The 18,826-nt window shown below is 44.2% G+C and overlaps 1 protein-coding gene and 1 non-coding gene across 3 annotated transcripts; both read left to right on the top strand.

The window, feature by feature from the left end:
* Positions 1–6,258: 6,258 nt before the first annotated feature.
* LOC121474362 lies at positions 6,259–6,442 on the top strand. Its single transcript, XR_005983372.1, has one exon. It is a non-coding gene; the product is annotated as a U2 spliceosomal RNA (small nuclear RNA).
* Positions 6,443–7,565: 1,123 nt separating this feature from the next.
* On the top strand, positions 7,566–10,261 carry ATP5MC1 (ATP synthase membrane subunit c locus 1). 2 transcript variants are annotated; one of them, XM_041723833.1, is made up of 5 exons: positions 7,566–7,677; positions 8,175–8,222; positions 8,968–9,045; positions 9,525–9,703; positions 10,044–10,261. In XM_041723833.1, the coding sequence occupies exons 2-5, from the start codon at positions 8,184–8,186 to the stop codon at positions 10,156–10,158; spliced, it is 411 nt and encodes a 136-aa protein (XP_041579767.1). In that variant the 5' UTR covers positions 7,566–7,677; positions 8,175–8,183; the 3' UTR covers positions 10,159–10,261. The 2 variants fall into 2 exon arrangements, with proteins under 2 accessions (XP_041579767.1, XP_041579768.1); XM_041723834.1 differs by having other exon boundaries at positions 7,586–7,607.
* Positions 10,262–18,826: the final 8,565 nt, after the last annotated feature.

Below are 18,826 nucleotides of genomic sequence, written 5' to 3'. Positions count from 1 at the left end.
AGTGTGTGTCTTTCTAGAAATTTGTCCATGTCATCTGAATTATCTAATTTGTTGGAATATAATTATTCATAGTATTCTCTTATAATCTTATAATAATCTTATATAATAATCTCTTATAATCTTATTTCTATAAGGTCAGTGGTGATATTTCATCTTCCACTCCTAATTTTAGTAATTTGAATCTTCTGGTTTTTTAAGATTTTTTTGAATTTTTGAATTTTATTTTTTAATTTATTCATGAGAGACACAGAGAGAGAGGCAGAGACACAGGCAGAGGGAGAAGCAGTCTCCATACAGGGAGCCTGATGTGGGACTCGATCTTGGGACTCCAGGATCACACCCTGGGCTGAAAGTAGGCACTAAACCACTGAGCCACCCAGGCGCCCCTGAATCTTCTGGTTTTTTTGGTTAGTCTACCTAAAGGTTTGTCAATATAGTTCATCTTGTCAGAGAATCAACATTTATTGTTTTTGTTGATTTTTCTACCATCTATTTTCTATTTCACTTATTTTCATGTTATCTTTATTATTTCCTTTCTTCTTGCTATGGGTTTGATTTTCTCTTTTTCAGGTTTTTAAGGTGGAAGAGTGGGTTATTGATTTGAGATCATCCCCTTTTTTTAAAGTTTTTATTTATTTATTCAAGAGATACACACAGAGAGAGGCAAGACATAGGCAGAGGGAGAAGCAGGCTCCCTGCAGGGATCCTGGTGCAGAAATCAATCCTAGGTCCCCAGGATCATGACCTGAGCCAGAAGCTCAACCACTGAGCTACCCAGGTGCCCCATCCCTTTCTTTTATTTTTTTTTTTATAAATAAATTATTTATTTTTATTTTTTTATTTTACGATAGTCACAGAGAGAGAGAGAGAGGCAGAGACATAGGCAGAGGGAGAAGCAGGCTCCATGCACCGGGAGCCCGATGTGGGATTCGATCCTGGGTCTCCAGGATCGCGCCCTGGGCCAAAGGCAGGCGCCAAACCGCTGCGCCACCCAGGGATCCCCCTTTCTTTTAATATAAGTATTAACAGCTATAATTTTACCCCTAAGAACAGATTTAGCTGCATCCTATGAAGTTTGGTACTTATGTTTTCATTTTCCCTTATCTTAAAGTATTTTCTAATTTCCCTCATTTCTTCTTTGACCTACTGGTTATCTAGGAGCATATCATTTAATTTCCACATACTTGTGAATTTTTTCTTTTGTGTCAAATAGATATTTCTAGTATGTCATCTTAATTCTCCTGAGGATTTTTTGCTGTATGTTTTGAGTTATTACTTAATGGCTGCTGTGGGGATTACAATTAGCAGCTTAACGTAAAAAATCTACTTTGAACTAACACTAACTTAATTTCAAAAGAATACAAAAACTTAGGATGCCTGTGTGGCTCAGCAGTTGAGCGTCTGCCTTTGGCCCAGGGTGTGATCCCGGGATTGAGTCCTGCATCAGGCTCCTTGTGGGGAGCCTGATTCTCCCTTTGCCTGTGTCTCTGCCTCTCTCTCTCTCTCTCTCTCTGTGTGTCCCTCATGAATAAATGAATAAAATCTTTTAAAAAAAGTATACAAAAACTTTACTTCAATTTAGCTTAATTCCCCCACTCTCCTTTGTACTATTATTATTGTACAAATTACATCTTTAGAAATTACAAACCCCATTAACATAGCTTTGCAATAATCTCTTTATGTAATTTTCTTTTAAATGAGATAGAAGAGAGATAAGTTACAAATAAAAACACATTATATTGTCTTTTATATTTACCTGTGTTTACATTTGCTAGTACTCTATTTCTTCATGTGGATTTGAGTTACTAGTGTCCTATCATTTCTTCCTGAAAGGCTCCCTTTAATATTTCTTGTAGGGAAGTTCTGCTAGTAATTAATTTCTACTATAGTTTTTGAAGGATAGTTTTACTAGATATAGAATTCTTGGCTGATAGTCCTTTTCTTTCAGCACTTTGAATATGCAATCCCACTGTCTTCTGGACTCCATAATCTCCATAGTTTCTGGTGAAAAATTAGCATAAATCCTACTGAGGATACTTTGTCCATGATGAGCTGCTTTTCTCTTGCTGCTTTCAAGATTCTCTCTTTGTCTAGGTCTTTTCACAGTTTGGCTATGATATGTCTACATGTGATGCACTCTTTCTTTTTTTTTTTTTTCTTTTTTTGATGCACTATTTCTTTAATGGTCTCATCCAATCTCAGAATGTTAAATACCGACTATTTACTGATTTTATATACATATTTCAAGCCTAGATTTCTCTGGGGCCCCAGATGCATATATTCAAAAGTCTACTTGTCATCTTCACTTGAATATCTAACAGTTACCTTAAACTTAATATGGCAAAAGTGAAATCCTAATCCCACTTTCAAAAACAAAAACAAAACCATGGGCAGCCCAGGTGGCTCAGTGGTTTAGCACCGCCTTCAGCCCAGGGCCTGATCCTGGAGACCCGGGATTGAGTCCCGTGACCAGCTTCCTGCATGGAGCCTGCTTCTCCCTTTGCCTGTGACTCTGTGTGTATGTGTGTGTGTGTGTGTGTCTCATGAATAAATAAGTAAAATCTTAAAAAAAAAAAAATAACCTGCTCTAATTACAGTCAAGACTCATCCTGGAAAATCTATCATCCCATCTGTTCAGGCTAGAAACCAGTCTTTAACTCTTCTCATTCTCTCATCCTCATCATCCATTAACAGGCTCTACATCACCTTTACCGTTATTTTTTTTCTAAGATTTTATTTATTTATTCATGAGATACACAGAAAGAGGCTGAGACACAGGCGGAGGGAGAAGTAGGCTCCATGCAGGGAGCCCGATTTGGGACTTGATCCAGGGTCCCCAGGATCACGCCCTGGGCCAAAGGCAGGTGCTAAACCGCTGAGCCACCCAGGGATCCCCCACCTTTACCTTTAAAATAAAACCAAAATCTGATTATTTCTTATACTTCCACTGCTACCATCTTAGTCCAAGTCACATTATCTCTTATCTAGGTTATTACAATAACCTTCAATTGGTGTCCCTGCTTGTCCCCTTGCCTCCCTACTTCCACCCAAATATTCTATTATCAGAGCTATCCTTTTAAAACATAAATCAGGCTGTGTCACTCTTCTGCTCAAATGGGTCACCATTTCACTCAGAGTAAAAACCAAAATTCTGGGGTGCCTGGGTGGTTCAGCAGTTGAGCATCTGCCTTTGGCTCAAGACGTGATCCTGGGGTCCAGGATCGAGTGCCACATTGGGCTCCTGCAGGGAGCCTACTTCTCCCTCTGCCTATGTCTCTGCCCCTCTCTCTGTCTCTCATGAATAAATAAATAAAATCTTTGAAAAAAAATTTTTAAAAAGCCAAAATTCTTATAAGATCAACATTTCAGAGGCCTCCTCTCCCACCCCAGCTTCCACCAGCATGCTCTCTCTGACTTCATCTCCCATGACTCTCACTCTTGCTCCTTCCTCACTATTCCTAGAACTTGTGTGTGTGTTTTTTTAAAGATTTTATTTATTTACTCATGAGAGACAGAGAGAGAGAGGCAGAGACACAGGCAGAGGGAGAGGGAGAGAAGCAGGCTCCACACAGGGAGCCTGACGTGGGACTCGATCCCGGGTCTCCAGGGTCACACCCTGGGCCAAAGGCGGCACCAAACTGCTGGGCCACTGGGACCACCCACTTTATTTGAAAATTTCAATCCTAACTCCCTTTCTTAGACAGGCCCCTAACCCTTCTGTCCTCATGAAGGATTAAAACTCAAGCCTCTTAATTCCTGCAACTCACTCTCCTTTCTTGATCCCACCATATTCCCAGCCATGGCTGCTTCAGTTTAATATTACATGTTTACTGCTCTGGTTTTATGTTCTTCCTTTGTTTCAGGTCCCTAAGGACTTTCCTTACTTTCTTGTGAGCCCAGTTACACATTTAAAAGCTAGCATTTATCACCATGAGTCATCTCTCCCCTTCCCCCCCAAAAATCCCTCCTTTTATATTTGTTACTATTGCTGTCCCAGAATATATCATCACCAGCTGGGTCATTTAGTAGAGGAGGTGTTTTTTTTTCGGACTGTGGAAAATTGGTAATTTAATATAATAGAGATCACATTTTATTTTAGCTGTCAAAACAAGGCCATGCATTTTTAAATATATTTGTTTTATTTTATCTTTAGGTAGAATCTTTAGGTGTTGTGGCAGGAGGATTTTCAGAATATTTAATTTAGCCATATTGCCAGAAATGGAAACGCAGCAGTCACATTTGCGCTGTGTCCTGGCCGTGGCTGACTGGTCTAAGATTGGATACACCAACTCTCCTGTGTTTTTATACATGTTGTTCACTCTGCCTGGAATAGCCTCATCCATTCTCACCCTCTCCCCTGACATATCTAGTTAACTTATATTTATCCTCAAAACTTAGCCCAGAAAAAAAATTTTTTTTTCAAAAAGGCCTTCCTTGGTTCTCTCCATATGAAGTCAGTCTCCCCCTTCTTTGTATTTTGTAAGTCGTTTTCTTGTGGTGCTCATTAAGATGATTAGTTTCCATTATTTGTCTGCATAATTATTTTCCTGCTAGTGTCAAGTTTGTCTGGAGTGGAAACTGGTATTATTCATCTGTGGTCAAAAATGTTTGTTGAATTCTTAGTGAGGAACTGGGCTTGAGGGAAAGGGAGATCTTGTGATAAGACTCTAGGTAGAAGAGGAGAGTTTTGTTTGTTTGTTTGTTTTTTTTTTTAAATTTTTTTTTTTATTTATTTCTGATAGTCACAGAGAGAGAGAGAGAGGCAGAGACACAGGCGGAGGGAGAAGCAGGCTCCATGCACCGGGAGCCTGATGTGGGATTCAATCCCGGGTCTCCAGGATCGCGCCCTGGGCCAAAGGCAGGCGCCAAACCGCTGCGCCACCCAGGGATCCCAGAAGAGGAGAGTTTTGGAGAGTCTGAAACGCCTTTGGAAAGGGGAACCAGACTCCTGGTTTATCACTCGCAAGTTTGCTCTTTGCCACTTTCATCAGGAGCATTTCTGCCTACGCAGCAATCTTCTAGGAGTTCCCACAGCTTTTTGGCCTCCAAGATAGCTTATCTAACCCCAAGATGTCAGTTTCAGATTTGGGTTTCCCACTGCCTTTCACTTCACACACTCACTCCTGGTTTACTAGTACTTTTTATTTCAATAATTAAAAGACTACCTCCGCATATACTATCTCATTTACTCCTTATAATAATCCTGTTGAAAAAGGAATATCTCCCTTTTATAGATGGAGACTGAGTCTTAAATATTAAGAAACTTGCCCCAAATAACACAGTATTAAGTGGCAGTGCCAGGATTTGAAACCTGCTAGTTTGGCTCCAAAATTCACATTGTAAACATGACATTGAACTGCCTGATTTCTAGTATGTCACAGGATAAACTTAACAACTTTGAGTGTATGCTAGGAATAGAGCTATATGACAAATCTGTGTGAAAAAAAATACACATAGAGATAATCCCCATGAAAATATAACTTTTCTTAGAGTACGAACAAAAAGAGAGCATTCACCAACTACCAATCTATGCATTGCATTTATTTTATTTTTATAAGACATGTATTTCTATAAGGCAAATAGTATTAACTCTGTTTTACATGTCCCTTGCTTTTAGGAGGCCCAAGAACCTCCTTAGCCGTTAGGTTAAGAGCTTCGCCTTGGACCCAGATAGATTTGGGTTCAAATACTGAGTTTACCTTTTAACCAAATATGTCAAACTGAAGAAAGGTGTTCTGTGAAATGAAATAATCTGTAAAGTGGGGATAATAATACCTACTTACAGGGCTGTTATAAAGATTAAATCATCTAAGAGTTGAAGGAACTTAACACGGTGCTTGGCGTACGGTGAGGCCTCAATCAATGGTAGTTTATAACACTAAAGCCAAGAGAGATTTGGTAATCTCAGAAATATCTATATCCAGTTATATGGTAGAGCCATGATAGGAACTCAAGTCTGTGTTATCTCAAAACTCCACACTCCTTCCCTTACACCATGTTGGCAGTCTCTCTTACATCTAGATCTTAAAATATTTTTCTAAGAGTCCAGAGGTCTAACTTTCCAGATTGGTATAATTTTAAATATTTTTCTATTATATAGACTCATAGAAATATAAATCAACCTTACTACTCTATCCAGAATTAACTATTATTTTATTTTCTCCCAATCCATTGTTTTCTGGAAAGGTTTCCTAACTCATGCTTTCGCCAACAATAGTATATAGGACAGTGCCTGGCTCACATGAATAAAAATAATTGATTGCTTCTCCGCCTTTTGGCTAAGATCAAGTGTAGTATGTTATTAGTTTAATATGTGATACGTCCTGTAACCTAGGACTATATATATATATATATATATATATATTTTTTTTTTTAAGGTTTTATTTGTTCATGAGAGACACAGAGAAGCAGAGACACAGGCAGAGGGAGAAGCAGACTCCCTGCGTGGAGCCCAACGTGGGACTCGATCCGGAGACCCCAGGATGACGACCTGAGCCAAGGGCAGGCACTCAACCACTGAGCCACCCAGGCGCCCCCAGGAACAACATATTAAACGGATTTTTGTAACTAGGAGCTTCTAGAACGGGAGCTTGCTTCGTCCACTTGAGGCATAGACCTGGTATTGCAGTAATTCCAGGAACCGTGCAGCTCCTCGGGCGAATAAAGGTTGTCCAAAAGAAAGGGGGAGGGGGGAGAAAAAGAAACAAAAAACTATTCTTCTCTTTGATAAGTGCCAAGTGATGCGCTTAATCTTCTATTTCTTTGATGAGCTAAGTTACATATCCTTTCTTTTAATTTCTATTTTTCTTTTTTTTTTTTTTTTTTTAAATTTCTATTTTTCTTTAGCGGACTGCCTATTCCTATCCTTTGCTCGTTTTTCTATAGGAGTATTATTTTACCCTTAGTTGTTTTTTTACAATTAAAAAAAAAAAAAATCTGGCTGGTAGTCCAGGGCTGCTGAGCTCTGCCCGAGGCCAACAAGGCGCTCGCCCACTAGCGAACTTTCCAGGCCAGCAGGCGGCCTTTATTCTCCAAGGCGGAAGCAAGGGTTCCACGAATCAGGAGAGCGCGAATTGCTGCAAAGGCGTTGGCTCTCCCGGCCTCAGGAGGAACGTCTCGCGGGATCTCAGCCCTCCTTGGGGCCTCTGACCCGACTACAAATCCCGTCATCCAACGTGCCTGAAGGCCCAAGCGCCCGAATGAAGGCGCAGGTCCAAGGTCATGTGTCTGTCTGCGTAAGGCGTCCGGTCATCTCTCCCACGCCTTTTTTTTTTTTTTTTTCCTGCAGCTTCCACCTTGGCCGCCATTTTGTGCGGGAGATTCTGGAACCTCTGAGCTCCGCCGACTCTATGGTTGAGCATTTCAGGGATCGACCAATCCGAAGCCAGATCTCGGAGGAAAACCCCGCCTTCGCCCGCAGGGAGGCGGGAACTGCCACGAAGCTCCTGTGGAGAGAGAGGAAGAAGCTGCCGAAAGCCAATAAGAAAGGAGGACTTGAGGACGTTAACCAATGAGGATGCGGGAGGATTGCAGCCAATGAGAGTGGGGGGATCCCGGGACACGTGGGTGGGGAGCGGAGCGCTGAGACCTAGAGCTAAAGCCGGGAGGTGAGTCAGTCACCTTGAGCCGGGCAAGCGCCGTGGTCGGATTAGGGGCCGCGGGGCTGTGGGAGTGCAGGTGACTTGGGGCCGGAAGCCAGCGATCGGCAGGGGTGTGGGCTGGGCCGTGTGGGGGGCATTTGCCCCCAGGGCCGGGAGAAGCGCTAGGTGCCTATATCCTTAACAATTATTGTTAATTACCAACGGTACTGAGCGATTAGCTGTCCCCACCGAGGCGGGCCGAGGACAGCTGTGTAAAATGGGCAGCACTCTGCCCGGCACCGACCCAGTATCTGCCTCCTAAGGCCTTCCCGGGAGACCATTCTCTTTAGCAACATTTCCTTCCTGGGGTTTGGGCCTCCTTCCTCTGCTGGAGATCTACGTGACCTTCCTTTGCAGACCCCTTTCGCGCTGTTCCTCTGACCTCTAATGCCCTCCTCAGCTGGGGCACGGTGCAAGGAAGAACGTGGTCCCGGGAGGGCGGGCGGGGTGAAGGGGACGCCCGAAGGTCGCCACTAAAAGCAAACGACTAGGCTGTGGATGAATCTTTTTTTTTTTTTTTTCTTTCCTCTGCAGACTGAGAAAATGCAGACCACCGGGGCATTACTCATTCCTCCGGCTCTGGTAAGCTGCGGCTCCGGGGTGATCTGTAGTGCCAGGTGTGGGACCTGTCGATGTTTAATGAATGAACTGAGAGGAGCCTGGCATCCAGAGGACGTTGGCTCTTTGGGGAGGCTGTAGTGATGCAGCTAGCCCCCGGTTTATTTAGACCTGTAAACCAGCCTTTCTTGGCTTTGGAATGCGGTCAGATCTGGAGATGATCTTTACCCCCAGTCTGGCTTGGCGGTAGGTAGCAAGGCAGCCTACCTAAGCAGTCCTGCTCAACCTTGACTAGTAGTCTCTAGATGATTCCCATGTTCAGCCATGTTTGGGAACCACTGCATCAGGTTGACATATTTCAAGGAAGCCAGGTTACAGGGGGCTCTACTTAGTAGATGGTTGTTGGAGGAACCTCACCAGGCTTACTGGCCCTGTCCATTCAGGGTGTGTAACAGTGAGTACACTCCAACAAAAGATTTCCCCTTTCTGATTCTTTTGGTGATCTGGGTACAGACCCTTCCTGTACCTCCTTTCGTATTAGCGTGGGTTCTTGTTCCATTCTGGGATACTGATAAGGGCTGTGCCCATAAAAATGAACTTTGGTACCTGGTTTTTAATGGGAAAGTTGCCACTGCTAACTACACCTGGGTCTTAGGACAACTGTCTTCTGGGCAGGCCTAGCTGGTAGAAACAGGAATGCATTAATCGACCTTGAAATACTTTGAGTTTTTTTCTTGATACGGAGGAACATGTCTTTCTGATTTGACAGATCCGCTGCTGTACCAGGGATCTTATCAGGCCTTTGTCTGCCTCCTTCTTGAGTAGGCCAGAGATCCCATCTAAACAGGTAAAGGAATATGGGCCCTCTTCTAAATTTCCTCAGGGGCACCTGGTTGGCTCAATCGGTAGAGCATACGACTCTTGATCACAGAGTTGTAGGTTGTACACTCCACATTGGGTGTAGACAGTACTTACAAATAAAATCTTAAAAATTTCCCCAGCAAGGGATTTTTCAAGATAGTGGCCTGTAGGCCCAGGTGGGAGGACAGTTACAGAACCTGTAGTGCTTTAACAGTGCTAAGTACCCCAAGGTGAGAGTTGTAGGTGAGAAGTTTGCAAAAGTGAAGTTTCCCTAACCCGTAAAATTTCCCTGGTCCTGTCCGAAAATAGGCCCTCAGACTAATTCCCAGCATGCTCTGCAGTCTGAGCATTTTATACCTGTCCGGCAATTTGCGAAGTTTCAGCCTGGGTGGGTCAGGTGAGGGGATGGAATTAGCCACCTGTCCTTATGCCTTACCACCTCTCCTTCCCTACTTGCCTCTCTAGCCATCCTACAGCAGCTCCCCACTCCAGGTGGCCCGACGGGAGTTCCAGACCAGTGTTGTCTCCCGGGACATTGACACAGCAGCCAAGTTTATTGGCGCTGGGGCTGCCACAGTTGGTGTGGCTGGTTCAGGGGCTGGTATTGGGACAGTGTTTGGCAGCTTGATCATTGGCTATGCCAGGTAAGTTTGGGGGGTGGCCTAGAGCATCCCCTACCACAAATTCCACCCCATCTGGGAGAAGCCTCAGCAGGAGCTCCCACTAGTTTAGGATTGACTTCATTAATCTTTTGTTTTCTCCAATGATCTCTGGATCAGAATTTAAATATTTCCAACCTGGCCCACTTCTCCCATGTTGGTATTCTGCTTACCTGTCCAAATCCCCAGGATATAGGCAGGCTAGGCCCTCTCCCAGTTTCAGCATCCCCACCCCAGGCATTGACCTAACCTATCTGTGTCTTCCACCACCCGTTCCCTTACCCCTTCCTTTCCCCTGCCTGGCATCGATCTCTGTCCCTGGCAGGAACCCGTCTCTCAAGCAGCAGCTCTTCTCCTATGCCATTCTGGGCTTTGCCCTGTCTGAGGCCATGGGGCTCTTCTGTTTGATGGTCGCCTTCCTCATCCTCTTCGCCATGTGAGGCTCCATGAGGGTCACCTACCCGTCCCTGCTGCTTCGACTTCAGGCCATGCCTGGTGCTGGAGTGTGTTAAGCTTTACCATTAAACACAACGTTTCTCTAAACCCATATGCCTTCGCCTCTGTCCTTTGCCCCTGCATAGGGCCTTGATGGAATGGGGCGGGGGGGGGGGGGGGGGGGACAAGGGAATGGGAATAGGTCAGCCGTTGGTGGTTTGGAACTCCTGGGCTGAGAAGTGGCACTGCCATAACCTGAGAACATGGAGGGTTCCCTTTATTTCCCAAAGGGAGCATGGATTTGTGTAAGTAATGATAATTGGTGCTTTTTTCCCTTCAAATTTAATATAATGAGATAAAACATTCTTAAGGGGCTTAATTTGCACCAAGCTCTGTTTTATGTTTGTTACTTCAACAACTTTATGAATGAGGAGTACAATGGTTTATACCAATTTGCAAATGAAGAGACCAAGGCTTAGGGCAGCGAAATAACTCATCCAACATCACAGAGCTGGGAAGTGGAAGAATTGGGGATTCCACCTCAGGCTAGCCTAACCCATTAACTGCTGTGCTGTCCCATCTGTTTTCATGATGGCACCTCAAATAAGGTGGCACAAGTAGGAAAACAGTCCCAAAGAAGTGATGTAGCCAGTTGGACATAGTGGGCCCCCATCGGCCTGCATTTAACCCCACTTGCAAGTTTCACTTTCATCCTTAGATGAAAGAATGAAAGACTCTTAAGAGCGTCTAAAGGCCTAGAATAAAGCAGATATGGTATAGTTCCTGTTCTTGGAGAATTTACAATCTTAGCCTTGCTAGGGGTAAAGAATGAGGTTTTTGGGATCCCTGGGTGGCGCAGCGGTTTGGCGCCTGCCTTTGGCCCAGGGTGCGATCCTGGAGACGCAGGATCGAATCCCACATCGGGCTCCCGGTGCATGGAGCCTGCTTCTCCCTCTGCCTGTGTCTCTGCCTCTCTCTCTCTCTCTCTCTCTCTCTCTCTCTCTCTCTCTCTCTCTGTGACTATCAAAAATAAATAAAAATTAATAAAATAAAATAAAAAATGTTTAAAAAAAAAAAAGAATGAGGTTTTTTTGGTTGAACCAACTAATAAATTGCTTAGAGAGCCTCATGCAACATCTTCCTTGTGGTCTCAGTCTGTGCCCGGCAGGCTTCCCAGCTTGGCTAACGTGGGGCTAATAACCCAGGGAAGAGAGTGCTAGGCTGATATATCCAGTCACTGCTCCTCTGAGCCCTAGCACGAGGAAACCGTGACAAAATGAACATGGAAGTGCTGGTTAACACAATCTGTCTCAAACTGGATGGTTTCAAAAGGAGTAAAAGTGGGATCCATTTTGTGAAAACTTTACCTCAACTAACTTCAAGACTTTTGTGAAATAGCGAAACCAAGAATATTCCCATCCAGGTAAAAGACAGCTAGCAAAGAGGGTTAAAACATGAAAAAAAAAAAAATATATGAGTTAATAAGAATGGGTTGAATTCATCTGTAACATAAGGGCAGAGATGCCTGGTGGCTCTGGTTGAGCATCTCCCTTTGGTTCAGGGAGAGTCTCCATATCGAGTCCTGCATCAGTCTCCCTGCATGGAGCCTGCTTCTCCCTCTGCCTGTGTCTCTGCCTCTCTCTGTGTCTCTCATGAATAAATAAATAAAATCTTAAAAAAAAAAAAAAAAAGAATAAGGGCAATCTGCAAGTATTTAGGAACTAAGCATCCTCCTAGTAGTCTTTGTGAAGGCAGAGAAATCCAAGATCCTGCCCTTAAGGAGTTTGGGGCATTAAGAGTGGAGACCTTGAACTATATCACACACTGAATGCGTGGGTCCAGAAACCATGTGCTATAGATGAGGAACAGCAAGGACACTACTGTGGTTATAACCTCAGCTAACGTTTGAGCACTTGTGGGTCAGGCACAGTGCTAAGCACTTTCTGTGGATAGTTTCTGACCTCTCTACGATGAGATAGGTCATTTTATAGTCCAGGAAAAAGAGGCTCAGAGAGGTAAGGCAACCTTTGAAGGTCACACAGCTGATCAGTAAAGCTGGAATTCAAACTTTAGAATCCGTGTTCTTATCACTCTGCTGACTCACCTATGTTTCACACAAGTTCACTGACATGCCCGATTATCACACAGCAGGCCAACGATTCCAGCCCCAAGTCCATCTGACATTCAACAGTCATGGTCTCAACACAGGAGTTTTCAACCTTGGCACATTTGGGGCCAGCTATCCATTGTGGTAGGTTGTCCTGTGCATTGTATGGTGTTGACAGCATCCCTGGCCCCTCAACACACTAGATGCAGGTAGCCACCTTTTACCCCTAAGTATGACAACCAATTGCTGAGTACCCGATACTGACAGATGTCTCCTGGCTGGAGGCGAAAAAAAAAAAAATCACTTCCAGTTTAGAACTACTGGTCTACCATAATCTGTTGGGGGTCTTTTTGTTGTTAGCCTCTTTACCTTAAGTAACTCTCTCAAGGTTGTGCACGGTGAACCAACCAGTGATAGAACCCAAAGCAGAGCCCAGGAATCTTAGGGGCAAAGAGAAAGAATGGAACTCAGGTTGAACTGGAAGCTGAGGTATCTGCAAGGCAGCAGTGGATTAACCGGCAATGTTACGAAAACGATGTAGTAACCATTCAGAATGTCAGGCTGGCATCCTTGCCAGGCCACTATCCTCTAATGCTAAGTCAAGGAGCAGCCCCCAGGGAAGGTGATTCCCTTTACTTTCTGTGAAGCTCCAGGAATCTAGTTTTTGCCAAGGGGCTGGCAAGAATTTCCATGATCATGAGCTCCAATTGCTCATGATCATAGCCTTCGAATTGCTGAACTTCTAAATCCAAATCAGCAAGGTTGGGAATATAGTTGGGCCTGTGGAACCCTAGAGAGTTGAGAGAGAATGCTTCCCCACACCAAACAGGGCTAGTTAGTCCATGACCATGGAGATTCTTCAGGTTCTGTGATCCATGGGTGGATGGAACCATTTTGCCTAGTGCAAAATAATTGTGAGTAGATACAGAGGTGTATTTTTTCGAGAGTATCCATTGTTTTCATACATTCTCAGAGGTAGTGACCAAAAACAATTAGTAAGGCTCTTTAAGAGTTCAGTGTGGTAGCAAAGAGCATAGTCAGAGGGGAATGCAAGCACCATCCCTGCCACTTCCTAACTGGGTAATTCTCTATCCTGAGACTTGAATTCCTCATCTCTAAAATGGGGATGAGAACAATTCCTGGGGCAGCCCCGGTGGCACAGCAGTTTGGTGCCGCCTGCAGCCTGGGGTGTGACCCTGGGGACCCGGGATCAAGTCCCACATCGGGTTCCCTGCATGGAGCCTGCTTCTCGCTCTGCCTGTGTCTCTGCCTCTCTCTCTCTCTCTCTCTCTCTCTCTCTCTCTCTCTCTCTCTCTGTGTGTGTGTGTGTGTGTGTGTGTTTGTGTCTCTATGAATAAATAAATAAAATCTTAAAAAAAAAAAAAAGAACAATTCCTGGTGGTTGGGACAACAAAGTGAGATGATAATAGGGCAGCCCGGGTGGCTCAGCGGTTTAGTGCTGCCTTCAGCCCAGGGTCTGATCCTGGAGACCCGGGATTGAGTCCCATGTCGAGCCCCCTGCATGGAGCCTGCTTCTCCCTCTGCCTGTTTCTCTCATGAATAAATGAAATCTTAAAAAAAAAAAAAAAAAAAGGAATGTATTCAGAGAGATGTAATAACACATGTATTGCTAAATTCTTTAAGGGGGTACCTGGCTGGCTCAATTGGAAGAGCATGCAACTTGATCTCCGGGTTGTGAGTTCAGCTCCACATTGGGCGTAGAGATAACTAAAAAATTAAACCTTTTTTTTTCTTTTTTTAAAATATATCTAGGGGATCCCTGGGTGGCGCAGCGGTTTAGCGCCTGCCTTTGGCCCAGGGCGCGATCCTGGAGACCCGGGATCGAATCCCACGTCGGGCTCCCGGTGCATGGAGCCTGCTTCTCCCTCTGCCTATGTCTCTGCCTCTCTTTCTCTCTCACTGTGTGCCTATCATAAATAATAAATAAATAAATAAATAAATAAATAAATAAATAAATAAATATATCTAATATAGGTATTATTACTTTAATCAGAAGTCTCGAACCCTCAGTCCGAGTTCTGATTTTTCCTTTTAGTTCAGAATTTATGACCTGGATGGGAATTCATCATCTCTCCCTGGCATTGAGCCCAGAACAAAAGGTTGGAGCCTGTAGGGGAAGGACAGCTTCTAAGGGACACAGAACTTTGGGGAAGGGGAGAAAGATCTTCATGATTTATTTCTTTATTTATTTGTTTTTAGAATTTATTTATTTGGCAGAGAGAGCACAAGTAGGGGGAGCAGCAAGCAAAAGGAGAGGGAGAAGCAAACTCCCCCCGGGCAGGGAGCCCCATGTGAGCTTGATCCCGAGACCCTGGGATCATGGCCTGAGCCGAAGACAAAAGCTTCACTGACTGAGCCACCTAGGCACCCCATAATTTCTCTTTTTAGAGAGAGTTGAGGCATAGTAGTCACCTGCACTTTAAAGCACTTGCTGGCCTCTGTCTTTGGGGGAGGATACTTGCCTTGTTGCCATGAGCAAGGGGCTACCAAACTTTTCTGCACCCAGAGATGGCTCAAGGCAGGCAGTCCAGTGCTGTGTGGGAGAGAGAGGCTTGGATCCAAATTCCTGTAGGAAGATGGCTTAGTTCTGTCATCCATCCCCAGAGGATATGGGAGAGGCTCCAGAAGGCATACTCCTGCCCTCTAGCCAAGCTGCCAGAAAAGCAGCCAGGTGTTGCCTTGAAAAAGTCAGTAAACACTGGGCTAAGTAATGCCAGCTTCTAACATTCTGCTGCTAGCCTCTCCCTGGCCCTTCCTCTTCCTTGGTTTAGAGGCTTCCTGGAGTTCCTTTGGGAGGTGGTGAGCTGGTCCTTTAAGCAGCTGCTATGCTCTACAGCCCTTCAGGCCTTGACTTGCAAATTCTTCGCACAGGCTTGGCTGAGCCCTTTGGAAAGAAAAATAAGCATATGCGTTTGGGTGGCTCAGTCAGTTAGGCATCTCAGGTTGTGATCTCTGGGTCCTGAGATCCAGCCCAGCTCAGCGGGGAGCCCGCTTCTCTCTCTGCCCCTCCCTCCCTGCTCATGTTCTCTCTCTTTCAAGTAAATAAATAAAGTCTTTTTTTTTTTTTTTTTTTTTAAGGCATATCTGAGGAGGAGGAGGAGGAGCTGAAATTCTAGAGATCCATAGCCAGGGGAAGGGCAACTGGTTACCATGGCCTCATTTCTGTTCTGTTCACCCTGTCTGCAGCACTCAATGAATTGTCAGTTCGAGATGAAAGATAGGTGCTCCATGTTTTCTGCCCTAGAGTATGTCACATGTAGTAGCTAGACAGGTAAGTAACCACACCAGTAAAATAAGAAGTAGTATGTGCTACAATGAAGGTATGAATTACTCCAGAGGATGGAATAATTTTAAATGACTAATTAATAGTAGTAGTAGTAATAATAATAATAATAATAACAATACGCCTGGAGGTGCTAAGGTTTGGCAGAGAAAGTAGTATTTCAGCCTGCCTTGAAGATGAGTAAGAGTTAATAATTATTGAGAATTTACTTTGGCCAGGTATTGTGCACATTATTACATTATCTCTTTTTTTTTTTTTTTTTTAAAGATTCATTTATTTACCCTAAAGAGAGACAGTGTACATGGGCAGGGGAAGGAGCAGAGGGAGGGAGAGAATGCTCAAGCAGACTCCCTGCTGAGTGCCAAGCTCTACACAGGGCTCAGTCCAAGGACCCCAAGATCAGACCTGAGCTGGCTGCTTAACTAATTGAGCCACCCAGGTTCCCCACATTATCTCTTCTTTAAAACTACTATCATTTAAAAAAAAAAAAAAAAAAAAAAAAAAAAAAACTACTATCATTTTACCAATATTACTGATGAGGAACAGAGCCTCAGAGTTCCAATAACTAGGACTCCTGCCAGTATAGTAGAGGGAAAGACTAGTCTAGTTAGAGAAAGTATGAGCAAAGGCCTGGAGGAGAGATGGTATATGGGCAAATAGGATGTCAATTATTTGGACAGTGCTTGCCACTCTATGAAACACTTGTGTTGTTGTCACAGGAGGATTAAGGTTTCTCTTAATCCTCAGAGAAACCCTAGAGATAAGAATTATCACCATTCTATGGATACAGAAATAAGCTCAAAGAGGATATTTGCAGAGTGGTACTGATCAAAAGCTGGAACCTCTTTCTCCTGGATCCAAGGTAACTGTTTTCTGTCCATTGAAAACAATAATCCAGTAGTAAGGAGAGGAACACACTGAGGAATCTTCTCCCCTCATGGGCCATCTTTGGGCCTCTGCAGTCTGGAGCCATAGAGCAGCCATGGAGTCATGTTTTCTTTGTGTGAGGTTATCAGTGAGCTTACTTTTGACCAGCTTACTAAATAAATAATATCTAAACAAAATTCCAGTATCCTTTAAAAATGAATAAAACCTAGTATTAATAGACAATAGATGCGTAGTACAATATTTAAAAGGTACATGTACAGGGCAGCCCCGGTGGCGCAGTGGTTTAGCGCCGCCTGCAGCCTGGGGCGTGATCCTGGAGACCCTGGAGTCCCACGTCAGGCTCTCTGCGTGGAGCCTGCTTCTCCCTCTGCCTTTGTCTTTGCCCCCTCTCTCTCTCTGCGTCTCTATGAATAAATAAATAAAATATTAAAAAAAAAATTTTTTTTAAAAGGCATGACATATACACCCTTTGGCCCACCTTGTCAGGGATTAAACCATCCAGAGGAAACCAATTACCAGTTTTTTTGTATATCCCTTCACAGATATTCTGTACCCTTACTATTATAGAATGGTAAAATGCTATACCAACAGGGGCAGCTGGGTGGCTCAGTGGTTTAGCAGCTGCCTTTGGCTCAGGTAGTGATCCCCGAGTCCTGGAATGGAGTCCCACATTGGGCTCCTCTCAGGGAGCCTGCTTCCCCTCTGTCTGTGTCTGCCTCTCTGTGTCTCATGAATAAATAAATAAAACCCTAAAAAAAGAAAAAACAAAGAAAACACTTTACCAACAAAACATGAAATCTGTATAAAACATTGCGTTGAGTCATTTTTGCTTCAAGTTAAGTACCTAAGCTGCACCAAGCCCTCTGCTGGATTCAGACAATACCTGCTCAAGAGCCCCCGAAGTACATGTGTGGTGTGTGTGTGTGTGTGTGTGTGTGTGTTGTGGGATAGGGGTTGGAAGCAATAGGGAACAAAGGACCACATGAAATAAATCCAGTAAATGTGGGAGAGCTCCAAGCTGTGATACTATCACATAGTAGTTAGAACTTTTTCTCTGGTGTTAGACAGATTTGGCTCACATCCCTGAATCTGTTGCTTGCTCTCAGTGTGACCCAGGTTAAGTGATGGAACCTCTGTAAGCCTGTTTTTCCATCTGTCAGAATACACTAATAATAGTACTTACTTCCTAGGGTTGTTGGAAGGAATACATAAGACAAAGTATACAAAGTGCTTGGCACATGCTAAGCACTCAATAAATGTCAGCTGAAGAAACAAATTTTTAGCTCAGCAAGTGTTGGTGATTACCCTTATTGGAAAAATCAGGAAGCAGTGAAAGCTGGACTTTTCTCCTAAAAAACAATTTTTTTTTTTTTAAATTTTTTTTTTTTTTTTAAATTTTTATTTATTTATGATAGTCACACAGAGAGAGAGAGAGGCAGAGATACAGGCAGAGGGAGAAGCAGGCTCCATGCACCAGGAGCCTGACGTGGGATTCGATCCCGGGTCTCCAGGATCGCGCCCTGGGCCAAAGGCAGGCGCCAAACCGCTGCGCCACCCAGGGATCCCCTAAAAAACAATTTTGATGGCAGAAAGTGTAATACCGAGTGAGGCTATTTGCTTGGCTCGGTAGGACTATTCATAAATGTATCCAAATGAGGATGAATATTCATACAATCTGCTGTCGAAACATCAATGTTTGGTTACTGGGTGCTGCCCCAGACCTTACTGGGGTGTTCCTCTCAATTCCGAAACACATCTGGCCAAGAGTTTCCGGACATGATTATGAGCCTGTGTTTCTGCTAGGGAGAAAAAGGAAAAGTCTTTTTTAGAAGGCAGTTTTTCTTAGTCCATAGAAATCCCTGGAAAGCCCTTAAGGAATCCTCCCAGGATTTAAACTCACAGCCCCTTGATTCCTGTATATTCAAGGAAGTGTGGGAAGAAAAAAAGGCTGAGCTTGGAGTCAGGAGGCCTGATTTTCTTCCTTTTACCAAGCTTCTCGAGGTCTGTTTCATTATCCCTATGGCAACGCCTAGCAACAGAGCCTGGCATCTAGTAGCCCCTCCATAAATGTAAATCAACTCTGAAATGAGGTGGTTTTCCACTCGCAGGTTGTGATTCCTTCCCCTGGTCCTGCTGCAGGCAGGGGGCAATGGCAGTCTGCCCTCGGTGGGGGACGGTGCGGGGAGCGAGGATAAATTACGGAGGTTTCCAGAGAGGAAAGAGCCCTGAGCAAGTTGCCCCCTCTATTAAGAGCCTCCCCTAAGGAAGCTCGATCCCCCAATCCGGACCCACCGACGCGACTGGGGGGGTCTCTCGTTAAGGGTGGGGATATGACCCTTCCTTCCTCTCCTTGCCACACTGGAAAATAAAACGC

Source organism: Vulpes lagopus, chromosome 12, assembly GCF_018345385.1.
Source record: "Vulpes lagopus strain Blue_001 chromosome 12, ASM1834538v1, whole genome shotgun sequence".
Taxonomy (NCBI): domain Eukaryota; kingdom Metazoa; phylum Chordata; class Mammalia; order Carnivora; family Canidae; genus Vulpes; species Vulpes lagopus.
Note: the sequence above shows the minus strand (reverse complement) of the source record. Positions and strands in the feature narration are given on the sequence as shown.

Bases quoted from the DNA above. Each gene is read 5' to 3' on its own strand.
- ATP5MC1 (XM_041723833.1), top strand. From the start codon at position 8,184: ATGCAGACCACCGGGGCATTACTCATTCCTCCGGCTCTG. The intron at 8,223-8,967 runs GTAAGCTGCGGC...CTGATTTGACAG, and splicing joins TACTCATTCCTCCGGCTCTG to ATCCGCTGCTGTACCAGGGA. The intron at 9,704-10,043 runs GTAAGTTTGGGG...TGTCCCTGGCAG, and splicing joins TTGATCATTGGCTATGCCAG to GAACCCGTCTCTCAAGCAGC.